Below are 13,672 nucleotides of genomic sequence, written 5' to 3' on the forward strand. Positions count from 1 at the left end.
GAAAAACGTTTTCCCAAAACAATGTTGAAAGATTGCGATAATATTGCATAAATACACTTTGGTAAGAAACAGCTAAAAATTGGTTAAAATACTACAAAAAGTTTTCTATTTAAGTGATTGTTCATATAAACCTGCTTAGAATTTTATTTTATGAGTAAATTTTGTTTTAAACAGAGAAACAAATTTTATATTTTAAAAGGTGAATTTTTGTGAAATTTTCGATGTTTTTGTGAAGCCACTGATTTTATAAATTGATTTTTGTGTAAGTACCGATTTCAAAACAAGATTTTTGTGAAGGTGCCGAAAAACGGTAGCAAAATCAGCCTGTATTGGGCCCTGCAAAAGGAGCTCATAATGCGTTTTTAATCTGTTTCTTTCTAATTGACGATTTAAATCTTTGCGAATCAAATAAGATTATGAGGCAATCTTTGGGGGTTGGTAAGCGCCAACGAGCAGGGGCGGAGCCTCCTAGTTTAATAAAATAAAAACACGAATTTGTGTCAGACAAAAAAGTTTTTGCAATGAAGAATTTCCTAAAAGTTATAATTTGCATAAATTTTAGTGTACCTTTGCAGCATTTTTACATTTCTAATGTTCTGCTTAATACTTCATTGTCAAGAAATTACCAAGAGAGAGTCCTCAAACTCAAGCCTTTCAACCTAATATTACCACAGATGGCCAGTCAGAAGTGATGACAGCATCCAAATGCCCCCCCCCCCCTCTCCCCTCCCTCCCAAGCATTATCACAGGTTGTTTAGAAACTGGATCTTTGGAACTTCAGTTTCAACACATTTCCATAGGAGCATCCCACAGACCTTCCTCCCTTCTTCTAATAAAGGCTTTTCAGAAAGTACCAATTTATGACGAATGGAACAGATACCTGAACTGAAGAACTTTGAATTCTGTTCAAATACGAAGGAAAAAGGACAGTTTATGCAAAAAATTCTAGATACATTCTTCAATTATCTTCAAAAAATTTAAAAAAAAATGCAGAAGCTTTGCCCAATTTCTGCTGATTTCTTCAAATTAGTAAATAAATTTAAAAATCCTACAAGCTAAGTTTATTTGGATGAAAACTAGAGCAAAATGTTGAGTTTTGCGCCAAGTGAGCCTTATTTGCGGGATCAACAGAAAATGTTGCTCTTGACTGCATAGTAGCTTGGAGTGAAAAAAACTAAATTGAGAAATATAAAACGCCTAATATATGTGGTAAAGTTGCCTCTTACCAAGCCTATTTATGACACAAAATTTAAGCTAAAACAAATAATACTTATTGCTGCCCCATTTAACTTTGAATTTTGAGTATTTAGCCGGATTTTTCACCAAATTGGCGAAAATGGAATAATAAAATATAATTATCTCTCATTTGAAACTATTAACAGTTGAAATTAAGCTCTGGAGAAATAAATACTAAAAGCAACTGTGAGATGGTATTCAAATGTGCATTATGAGAGTACATTAGGGTGTCCCCCCAAAAAAACGAAAGTCGATTTTTCAAGTCGCATGCATTTTGATATTTTTCCTTTTAGGTCAAAACGATTGTAAAAAAGTTTCATATAAATAATTTGAACAACAGCAACTCGTGCCAACTTGCACCAGAAAATGTGAAACACAGTGTGTAGTGTGTACCAGGTCAAATAAAAAAAAAAACTTGGAAGTTCGAAATTTCATGTTGATAAAACGTTTCCCCTATAGCCCAAATGTACCACAAAAATATTTATCCAAATTAAAAAATATTTAGGTGTTCAGCAGGAGGCCTAAAACATGTAATTTTCTTTAAAAAATTGACTTTTTCTATATATATTAAATGTAAAGTAAATTTTAAGAAGTTATCAAACAGAAAAATATAAACAGCAAAATTGGTAATGTGCATTAAATAGAAATCTTTGCTCTCTAGCAATTTTCAAGTCTCCCCATAGTACTCAAAATATGGATTTTTTTCAAGTTTAAGTTAAATTTTTCATTTTAAATATATATATATATATATATATATATATATATATACAGTCGACGCTCGATATAACGACCATCTCTGTCCCAGAGAAAAAGGTCTTTATAACAAGTGGTCGTTATAAGAGGTATAAATTTAAAAAATGTACGTGGTCGTTATAAGAAATATAAATTTAAAACCGTCATCATGCATGCCCAAGTAAATGCCCAAATTTTTTTTATCATAGCAATTTTTAGAAAAGTCGTGTGCAAAATATTATGACAGAATATTAAACAAGTTTTAAAGTAGAAAATATAGGGAGGAAAATGTTACACACTTTCAAATCTGCTACTACTACTACAACAATTTCTGAAGATAAAACCAGAAACAGAGGTCTGCCTTTTTAGCAGACGTGATGTTTGCAAAACATTATTTTCTGTTTCAGATATAGGTGATAAATTGTGTTTCTCTTGCTTTCCAAAGAAACATTTAAAAGTCCCTCGAGAACCCCAAATCTTTAAAACCCCTAAATTCAAACACCAAACTACCAATACATCTGTCAACTCCCTTTTCTTAGGAATCTGGAAATTTCTCGATTTTTCCTCCTATTATTTTTTCTGTGCTAGCTGTGGTGAATGGTAATCTCCCCCCCCCCTCCACCCCTCTTAAAGTTGGATTTGACATTGAAAACTTCAGGCAGATGTCCATAAACAATAATGTCATTCTAAGCTACAAATTTGTTTTATTGGAAAGAACACAAGAAATAACGTCCGCTGATTCGGTCGCTGTATTGGATTAGACGATACAGAACGGTCGTTATAACGAAAGCAAATTAACATAGAGTTTATAGGAACAAAGTTGGGACTTTAACCACTGGTCGTTATAATGGGACGGTCTTTATAATGTGTGGTCGTTATAATGAGCGTCGACTGTATATATATATATATATATATATATATATATATATATAATTCATTTGCAAATGTTGATTCAAAAATATGTTCGCTAATGATTTCTGAACTTGATATTTTATTGAAATGTGTAGCTACGTAATTCATTAAAAGCTAAATCGAAAAGAACCTTCAACATCCCAGATTCTCCCTTTCTAACAACCTAACACAACCAAAAAATAATTAAACTTTTTTCATACGTCAATTTCAAAATATTTCTGTGGGAGATCCTTCGATCCTCCTACCTCCGTTATTCCTTCTGATGTCACCGAAGACAACAGAATAATATACATTTGCAAGACTTGTAATTTTTAGTATCGGTTGTTTTCTTTAAAGCAGTTCATTGCACATAAGGAATTTCTCACTGTAAAACTTTTTATAAATTTGTCCTTCTGTTTTTTTTTTAAATTGGAACTTGATACAGAAATTTTTGGGAAGATGGATAGGGACTTTAAGTATTGATCCAAATATGCAGTAGAAGGGCAGCACGTTATTCCCATAGGCAAGTAAAGGGCAGTAACTGCAAATTTTTCTTTTTTCTTTTTTTTTTTTGTATTTTTGTCATGTATTGTACATTAGCAGGGGTCTGACCAGAATTTTTTAGAGTTTGTCATTTTTTTTTTTTTTTGAAAAAATAATATTTCAAAATTTTGAGTTGCCACAAACTGCATCATTGAAACTTTTAGTTGGGTGTTTTCTTGTTCTCTGTTAAGAATATTACTTGAGAGTTTTCCTAGTATTTGAGAGGGAGAGGTAGGGGGAAGAATCAGCATCATTCTCTGGGAGATGGGCACCCCACAAGTATCAATAGATACCATTCCACATTATGTTAAATTTTTCTGGAAATGTTATGTGTAAAATACTAAAAATAATTGAAACAAAAAGATAAAATTAAGGCAGGTGTTCAGCATTTAACTTTTTGACGCATGACACTCCTAAAGAGCTCAGAATTTCATTTAAGACTTATAAATTTCATGATTTTAATAAAAAATAAAAATATTTTTTATTTGTATACCTCTTAACAAAGCGTACTAATCATCGAAAATTCAAAAAATCCGATTCCCATAGCGGATGCAATGAAATTGCAATCCTCAAAGTGAGAAGGCATCAAAAAAAAAAAAAAAGGATAGTAAAAGAGCTTATTTTTGTAAAATTACTTTAGAATTGCATTTTAGAGGCTTCTGATAAAAATATCATTAATTATCTTTCGACACATTTGAAGCAAAAATTAAATTAAACCATTGATTCAGTATATTAATTTTTGACTCATACAAGAAAATGGAATTTCACTTTAAAAACCTTTGTTTGAAAAGAGAATTAAATATGATTCTCATAGCAGATGTAAACAGATTGCATTTTTCAAAATGACGGCATCGAAAGTATAAAAACGGTAAATAAAGTTCATTAAAGTTAATCATCCTTGTTAGCATCGAAAATTCAAACCTATAACATTTTCCCAAATTAACGTGCAAACGTCACACATTAAAAACACAAACATTGTCAAGCTGGTAAAATGATGGGAGTTCTAATCAAGTTATTATAAAGGTTTAAGGTCAGATGCTGCAGAATGGTGATAATTTTAAATTTGATCTGAAACAATCACATTTTTTTCCCTAATCTGTTTGCAGTTTTAGTTCATTTCGCTAATTTACCTACAATATTAATATTTTCATTATTGGTGTTTAAATTATGGGTGGGGAGAAAAGTGCTTATGCTGCCTTTTCAGAGAAGGTAATAACTACACCAATGCAAAACAGCTATAGTGAAACAAATATGGAAGATTATTTAAAACAAAACTGACTTTCAGCTGTTAACTTTGCGTGAAGAAACAACCAAGCATTATATTTATTTAGTAGCATTAGTTATTGATAGCTTGCAGAAGCATCACAAGAGTGCCGATTTTTTTTTTATACAAAAACAGCAGATCCTGTATGAGCTGATTGCTCTAATTTATCTTTAAAAAAGCTTCCAAACATTATTGGTTTATACATGGAAATATGTCAGATTTGCTCTTTGAATAATTGATTTGTGAAGGATCCACTTTAGTTTATCAGAATTTTGTGAAGGGTCTGTCCTAGTTGATTGGAACTTTGTAAACGGTCCGTTTTAGTTGATCTGATTTTGGGTCCATAAACAGACCTAATTTTCCTCTGGCCAGACCCCTGATTAGCTTTATTGTACAAGCTACTTTCACAATTGTTTATTGAAAGAGCAAATCTGAAAGCAAAATAATGCATATTAAACCAATAATGTTTGGAACCTTTTTTTAAAGTCAAATTAGAGGGCCTATACAAAATATACTAATTTTGCAAAGAAAAAAATCGCCACTCTTGTGATGCTCCTGCAAGCCATAAATAATTGCTACTGCCAAATAAATATAATGCTTGTTGTTTGTTTCTTGCAAAGAAATTAACAACTGAAAATAAATTTGGTTTTGAATAATTTTGTTAGTTTGTTTTATCACAGCTAATTAGCAGAGTGGTGTTGTTGTAAACTTTTCTGAAAAGGCATTGGTAAGCACTTTTCTCCTAGCTCATGATTTAATAAACAATAATAATAATAATTTATATCAGCGAAATGAACTTCCAACTGCAAAGGGATAGTAAATATGAATGGTGGGGAAAAAATATGATCCTTTCAGAGAGGGTTACCAACTTCAAAAGTATGGCCATTTAGCGTCTGGCATTAAACCTTTATAATGACTTGATTAGAAAATATTCTCATCATTTTACCAGCTTGTCAATATTTGCGGTGCAGTACAATGTTTAACCCTTATTTTGGGAGAAAATTATATAGGTTTGATTTTTCGATGCTAACAAGGATGATTAACTCTAAACAAACTCTTTTACTTGCCTTTTTTTTTTCTTTTTTCTTTAGATGTCTACATTTTAAAAAGTGCAACCTTTTAACATCCGATATGAGAATCATATTTTGTTCTTTTTTGTTCGTTTTATTAGGATGCAAATAAATGAAAAGTCTCTTTATTGTTGGTAGAACTCTCATTGCAAGTTTTTAAATCAAAATTCCATTTTCTTTTATGAGTACAAAATTAAAATGCTGAATCGATGGTTTATTTATTTATTTCTTTTTTTGCTTCAACTGTGTCCACAGATATTAATGATATGTTTATCATAGGACTTTAAAATGCAATTTTAAAATAATTTTATCAAAATGATTTCTTTTACAAGCCGTTTTTATATCTTTGATACCTTCACTTTGAGAATTGCGATGTCTTTGCATCCGCTATGGGAATCCGATTTTTTGAATTTTTGATGTTTAGTACGTTTTGTTAAGGGGTAAACAAATAAAATCATTTTATTTTTTGTTAAAATCATGGAATTTATAAGTTTTAAACAAAATTCTGTGCTTTTTTAAGTGTCTTGGGTCAAAAAGTTAAATTTAGATCCCCTCTACCTAAAAATATTAATTCTCTTTCTTTGCTATATGAGGCACTACTTTTTATTCATGTTCTTATGGATCAAAAGCAAAACACTTATACAATAAAAAAATTGGACTTTTTTCCCTTCTTCTTTCTGAAGTGCTGTGTCCCCTTTTGGGTTATGCCCGGGATTTTTCCCCAGCTCGGCGGTTCTGAATTTAAAAGTGTGACTATAAATATATAAACTTGAAAACTGCAAATCAAACTATGAGAAATTCTCAATTTCATAAAACAATTTTACCAATCAGAAATAAAGCTTGCAAACACCATAATATAAACTAACTGCTAACAAAAAAGTACCATAAAATTAATTTTACAACAATTTCATGGATAAAAATTAATGTAATGACATAAGTACTTGTTATGCAATGCATTGAATACGCCTGAGGAGAATATGCAATACAAAACAAAAATGCTTGGATTGTAATAAATGAAACGAGCTGATGTGTGCCTCACATGACTTCCTTTTACTCCATTTTAATGTCATTTTCCCATTATTGGCAATTTTAATGTGATTCAATAGTTTAATCTCTAAATATTAAAAACGATGGCCAAATTAAAACCAGATAAAAAAAAATCGCCAAATTTTCCGCCAAGTTGGCGACAAAACTTGGCGACCAAAAGACTGGCGATATATCGCCAAGTGTCCGCCAAATTGTAACACCACTTAAGTTTGCATTGATATTAACAATGATTTCCCCCCAAAAAGGTGCAAAAGACCCCCTTAGGAACATCCGAAAGCAACCAAAAGGGGAGGTGCACAACTAGACCCCACTACGAGTCTATGTACCAAATTTCAACTTTCTAGGACATACCATTTTTTGAGTTATGCGAGATACATACGCACATACACACATACGCACATACATACAGACGTCACGAGAAAAGTCGTTGTAATTACCTCGGTGATGGTCAAAATGGATATTTCGCGTGTCTATACATTCTTAGGCACTTTTCCGCATGTGGTCGAATCGAAAAAAAAAACTCAACATTCATTTGGGGGTGAGCAAAATGGAAATTAAGGGCGATTTTTTGAGTGAAAATTTTTTCGCGAATACAATACTTCCTTTTTTGTAAAAGGAAGTAATAAAAAGGGAATGGAAGAGTCTTTTTGACTTTATTTAAAGAAAGTGCTTAAGTTTTGAACTTAACCTACAAAACCTTTACATGCATTATCTAATAAAAACTGGTACCTTTTTGCAGAAGCAACACTTGGCGAATACCCATGTGGTTTTAGAGCCAACCACTCAACAACAGAACAAGTTCATATTAGAGACGTACCGAGTACTCGGTAACTACTCGGTACTCGGCCTACTTGGCCAATTTGCCGAGTACTCGGTACTCGGCCAAATTCTGATCAGATACTCGGCCAATACCGAGTAGTTGCAAAAAATTGAATATTGTCCAAGATAGATACTAAAATTTATATTAAAAAAAAGCACAAGCATTATATTCTGCAATCATTTTCAATTAAAATTTATAAGTCAAATATAAATTTTGAGAATAATGAAGTTTGTAATGCTTCAATGGAATAAATCTTTATTTTAATGTCTCCAAAGTTAATAAAACTTATTTATTAAAAATTATGCAAAAACGGTAAGTATAGAAAATATGGAATTTTTATATTAAAAATGGATTTTTGCTTCAACAAAAATTAGTTATAAAAAAATATAAAAATATCTTTGCTTAAAAAATAAAATTCAATAAAACAACGTTTAAAAGTACAGTGCAGGAACACTGCAGACACATGTTTTGGCGTTACAAGGAATTCTTTTTTCAATGCACAAAATAGGAGCTCATGGATTTAAAGACAACAATTGGATTTTTTTGTCGAATGTCTTTACATTCTTTAGCTCACATGTTATGCACTGAAAAAGAAGTTACTTGTAATGGGGGGGGGGGGCAGAAACAGGTGTCTGCATTGTTCCTGCACATTTGTTTTATATACTTTTAAAAATTATTTATATTTGGCTGACTAGAACTATAATTGATTGGTATACAGTGAAAACCCTCCTAACGTACACCCCTCAAAGGCAGACACCCTTCTTATGCAGACAATTTTTAATTCCCCAGTTCCAATGCAAATAATATTCTTAAACCCCTGTCCTGCGGACACCTCTCTATTGCGAACAAAAAAAAATTGTCCTGTTATTGTCCCGCATTAGAGGGATTTTACTGTAATTTGTTTTAATTCCAACTTGATTAATCATACCTTTTATTTATTTTCAAATTAAAAAATTATTTTTTTGTAAAATTTTAGACACAATCAAAATTGTTTATATAATGCGTGATTAAATTTCAGCAGGAATTTAGTTTTCAAAACCATTATATGGAGAAGGAGGTTTATACTACTATTCCAATAAGTTCAAAATTCATCACATGTGTGTCGATGGTTCTTCTTAAAACATAATTGGTACTTGGTAACTCGGCCGAGTACTCGGTACTCGGCCAAAGTGCTACTCGGTACGTCTCTAGTTCATATGGTAAGAAATATTTTCGAGAAATTTAATGAATACAATACTTACATATGTGTCCCAGGGGCGCCGACTTGCAAAAATTATTGGAGGGGCTAGACATCACCTAAGAGTTTAGGGGATTATGTAATCCTACAGAGACGGATCCCCCCCCCCAAATAAAGGTCAGATTTTTGTACCTTGAAAATACCAATTTACATATTTTCTGGTGTGTTTAATTCAAACAGACAAATGTGACATGACGTTTTCAACGTTTTTTTTTCTGGTTTTTCAATTTTCAACATCAACAAATTTTCTGGTTCAACTTGATCATGTCACTTGTTTTAAAAAGAGACTTTTTTTTTGTTCTTTTCTATGGGGAGTCGTGCAGTGCTGTAGCGAGGCATTGAAAAAAGTGAGCACTTGATTTGCATGGAAGGGCACTCCTAGAGATGCCGACTTAAAAAAAAAATTGTGCGTGTGTGGAGGGGGGGGGGGGGGGGGCTTGCCGCGGGAAATTTTCTAAATTTGAGATCAAAAATAGTGAGCTTCAAAGTTTTTTTATAAGCATTTTAACGTCATGTAATCAACATTAGAACCCCGAAAACTCGACAAGCCTGGCACATATTTTTTGGCTTTGAAAAAAGGAAAAAATAAATAGAAACACGCACAGTATTTTTGGTAAAAAGGTAATTTAATTTACGCCTGTTTTTTAAGACCAGTTGTTTTTTCATTAGAGATATCAGCTGACTTATTCAAGAAATCTCTCAATGTCGTGGTCATTTTTGAAAAACTCAGTTGATTTTTCAAAATTTGTTTCACCTTTGTTTAATAAAAGCAAGCACTCTTGTTCAACTGCAATGACCTATGTGAGTCCAGTTGATGGACTCATAGTAATAATGAAAGATTGTACACACACCTCAATGTATTGTCTTGTAGTACTTTGGGATTTTGAAAGTGTGCGGTGAGCTGGCTTTGTTGTTTTCATACTTCTTTGGTATACATGGATTCCGAGGAAACGAAAGGATCATCATTTTGTGAAGGTTTTTTTTTAAATGCAACTCCCAAAAGTATTCAAAACTATCACACCTCCCTTTTAATATACAAATCAAACCCTCATATATTTTTTCCAGATCAGCAACACTTAGAAGAGCGCGCCGCAGCGCTGCCCACCGGCAACAGACTTGACCCGCAAGTTCGCGCACTATAACACCATCATTATACACACCAGTCGTTTTCAGTTAACCTGCTTACTACCATAATAATTATTTGTTTTAACTCATTACTGAATGTATTTTAGAAGGTAAACTATCTTCAAACAAGGAAAATAAGAGATCAATGTATGAGTTTAGAAAGTATAATATAACTAATAATTTTCTTGATTTATTGGGGGGGCTCTGCCCCCTCAAAAATATTTTTGAGGGGGCTTGGGCCCCCTCAGGCCCTATGGAGTCGGCGCCACTGATGTGCCCTTTTTGTGGACTTTAGACAAGCTTTTGGGGCAGTTCTCAAAAGGTGGGAGCAAACACAGATCTCAACTTTGAAGCTTCAACACCAAATAACTTTCATTTTAATTATAACTCAAAAATTTTTGAGTTAAATTATAATACTGTATAGAGACAAGAATTGACATAAATTATGGAGAAACTGCTCTTCAAATGCCCTTAAAAAATATTTTCTTTGCTAAAAGGCACAATTTTGGACATACCAAAACGTTAACTGAGCAAATGTACCATTAAAAAAAAATTTTTTTTAATTATTTCCATACGTTTCAAAAAAAAAATTAAAGGCATGAATCTTACACAAAATAATTTTTTTTCCAATATTTTACACAAATAACAAAAGTAAAGACAGATTATATTACTTTGTAAACGATTTTAGAAAAAAGTAAGTTTGAAGATTTATGCATGTCCAAAATTTATGATCTTTATAATGCTATTATTTGAGAACTAAGTATATGATGTTTACATTTTAAAGGTATTTATCAATCCTCAGAATCAATTTTTAATTGTTGAAAAATGTTTTCATAAGCTTTTATGCAGTATCTTAGAAGAAAAATAATTTTTCTTAAACATACATGTGAGATGTCCAAATGGTATTACGATCTTGACGCGAATAATTCTGTACATTTATTCATAATTTTTGATGATCCACTGTCATCTAACCTCAATAAAAAGGTTATTATAATGTTATCTTCTTATTTCCATTGGTATTTTGAATAATTATTGCATTACACATTGAACAATACATAAATTACAGTAGAAACATGGCTCGTTATGATCGTAACAAAAGCCATTTTGCACTAAAATCGCCAAGCAAACCTCATTTGGTGACAACACAATATACGATAAGCTAAAGGTTACCAGAGAGGAATTCCAGTTTGACAAATGTAGCTTATCGTTAGCTGCACCAGTTTTGACGACTTTATCACCTGTGCTAGAATTCCCCCCCCCCCCCACACTTTTATTATTTGAGGATTTTTTTTTTCTCTTCTTTCTTTTGGAAACATAAGTTAACGATCTCCAAATAGAAAAACAAATTTCTTTTTTCAATATTTTTTTAGACATCGTTTTAATTTTAATGACATTAGCAAAAATATTCATTATTAAAACTGATGTCACTTTTTATATTCTTTCTTAAAGCATATTTTGTTTATTTTTCCTTTAAAAATGTATATGTCCTATTTATTGGTCTCCATTTTTATTCCTTATTCATCCCAATAAAACAAACTACGAGTTTGTATAGTTATTTCAATGAAGCTTTTTTTTAACTTTCATCAACTTCTTCAAAATCATTCCAAAACTTTATTACATGTAAAGAGCAGTATGTATAGTCATTCAAGTACTTCATTAATATCCTATTTATTATTAAATTGCAAAATTCAAAAAGTAGTAAATAAAATTTTCATTGGAAAAGTTAAAAATCAGATTAACAATTGTCAAAAATAACGAAACTTACATTATGGTGATGTCCAAAATCCGTTACCTACAGGACAACAATGTCCAAAATCTGTTACCTACAGACTGTTGATTTAATTTGCTAATTAACAATTTTTACAAATACCTGCTATCTTTTCATGTTCATATATTGTGTTCTTGGTATGCATACTATAGAATAAAAGCAAAATTGATGTCAAATTTGAAAATTTTTCAAATTGCTCAAAGTTAACTTTTTTGTTCCCAGCTTTTGAGAACTGCCCTTTGATAGGGTGGATAGGAAAAGAATGGTAAAAGTTTTAGCTGAGCTAAAAATACCAATGAAGTTAGTCAAACTAATTGATCTTACCGTACATGGATCCAGGGCTGCAGTCAATTGTACAGAAGGACTAAACTGAAGAATTTGATATTGATATGGGTATGCGACAGGGTGATGCACTCTCACCTCTATTATTTAATCTGATTTTGGAATATGTAGTGCGTCAGTTAGATTTAAATGGAACGATATGTTATAAAACAGCACAGATTTGTGCCTTTGCAGACAACTTGGTAATATTATGTAGAAGAAGATCAACATTGATATCTATCACTAAATGATTAATCAATGCTGCTACAGATGTAGGGCTTGAAATTAATGCGGGAAAAACAAAATTCATGGAAAGAGGCATAACCACAAATGATCAGTTAGAGCAACTTCCTGTTGATCATTATGATTTCGAAAGGATGCATAGTTTCACTTATCTAGGCTCCATTATCAGACTCTGGAGGTAACACCGAAGAAATACAGGCTAGAATCATAAAAGGAAACCGGGCATATTTTCTACACAGCTACCTTCTGAAAAACAAATTGCTGTCTAAATCATTAAAATACAGACTGTATAAAGCAATCATCCGACCGATTGTGACATATGGAAGTGAAACCTGGACCCTGAATAAAAACGATGAAGAAGACCTACTGATTTTGGAGCGAAAGGTCATACGTAGAATCACTGGTCCTTTGAAGGTGGGTGATCAGTGGAAAGTTAGAACTAATATTGAAATTGAGAATATCCTTAAAGGAAAAAATATAGTTCGCTTTATAAAAGCCCACCGTCTTTTATGGCTTAGTCACATTGAACGAACAGACAATAATTTTAGACTGAAAAAGATCCTGAAATGGAAATCTTTGGGAGCCAGGACCAGAGGACGACATAGAAAGAGATGGTTGGATGATGTTCTTGTAAACCGGGAAACAATGAAGATCCGCAGATGGAGGGAGAAGGTCCGTCAGAGGGCGGTCTGGAGCAAAATTGTGGATCAGGCCAGGGCCCATAACGGGCTGTAGTGCCACTTGAAGAAGAAGTTTAAGTTTCGAAGCAGGTTAAAAAGTAGATGAGGGGAAAAAGAGTACAGCATAAAATTTATATGATTAAGGACCACGTACATTTCTAAGCTGAAAATGTCAACCATAAGTAAATTTTCCGAAAACATTTACCTGGATTGAGACTGTGATTTCCTTTCTTAAGCGGCCGATCCACAGTTCTCTTGCGACTTTTTGTTTTCGACATTTTAAAAGTTGGTTACAAAATAACTTTTTAAACTTATTTCTTAATTCGTGTTTCAGTCATTAGGTTTTTATATTGAAATTTTATCAAGCAAGTTTTTGGCTTGACGAACACGTTACGTTCGGTTAGGGACCGAAAGATTCTGAAAGCGTCAGGGTGAAATAGTGCAATATCTTCGCTTCTCTGCTTGATTTTCTTATCGTTCATGCTGCCATCTAGCGAACAGATGTATGACTATTAATCAATATTAATTATAAAATAAGGTTGCAAAGCCCTCTTAATGAAGGTTGTCTGTTTCTTTTTTTTTTCCGTATTCACTTATTCTTTATAATTAGCCAAAATATGAATATTTGAAGAATTAAAAAGGTTCATTTACCGTTTATGGTGGAAAAAAAATGAAAAATAGACTTTTTCATTCAC

General features: G+C 32.2%; 1 protein-coding gene across 1 annotated transcript in view; it reads right to left on the reverse strand.

Moving 5' to 3' along the window:
* The window catches only part of LOC129227231 (uncharacterized), a 57,635-nt gene extending 44,263 nt beyond the window's left edge, over positions 1 to 13,372 (reverse strand). Inside the window, exon 1 of the mRNA XM_054861740.1 lies at positions 13,183 to 13,372. Coding sequence (XP_054717715.1) covers positions 13,183 to 13,255 — 73 coding nt within the window. The 5' untranslated portion in view covers positions 13,256 to 13,372. The remainder of the gene's footprint in view (positions 1 to 13,182) is intronic.
* Positions 13,373 to 13,672: the final 300 nt, after the last annotated feature.

This window comes from Uloborus diversus, chromosome 8 (assembly GCF_026930045.1).
Source record: "Uloborus diversus isolate 005 chromosome 8, Udiv.v.3.1, whole genome shotgun sequence".
Lineage (NCBI taxonomy): Eukaryota > Metazoa > Arthropoda > Arachnida > Araneae > Uloboridae > Uloborus > Uloborus diversus.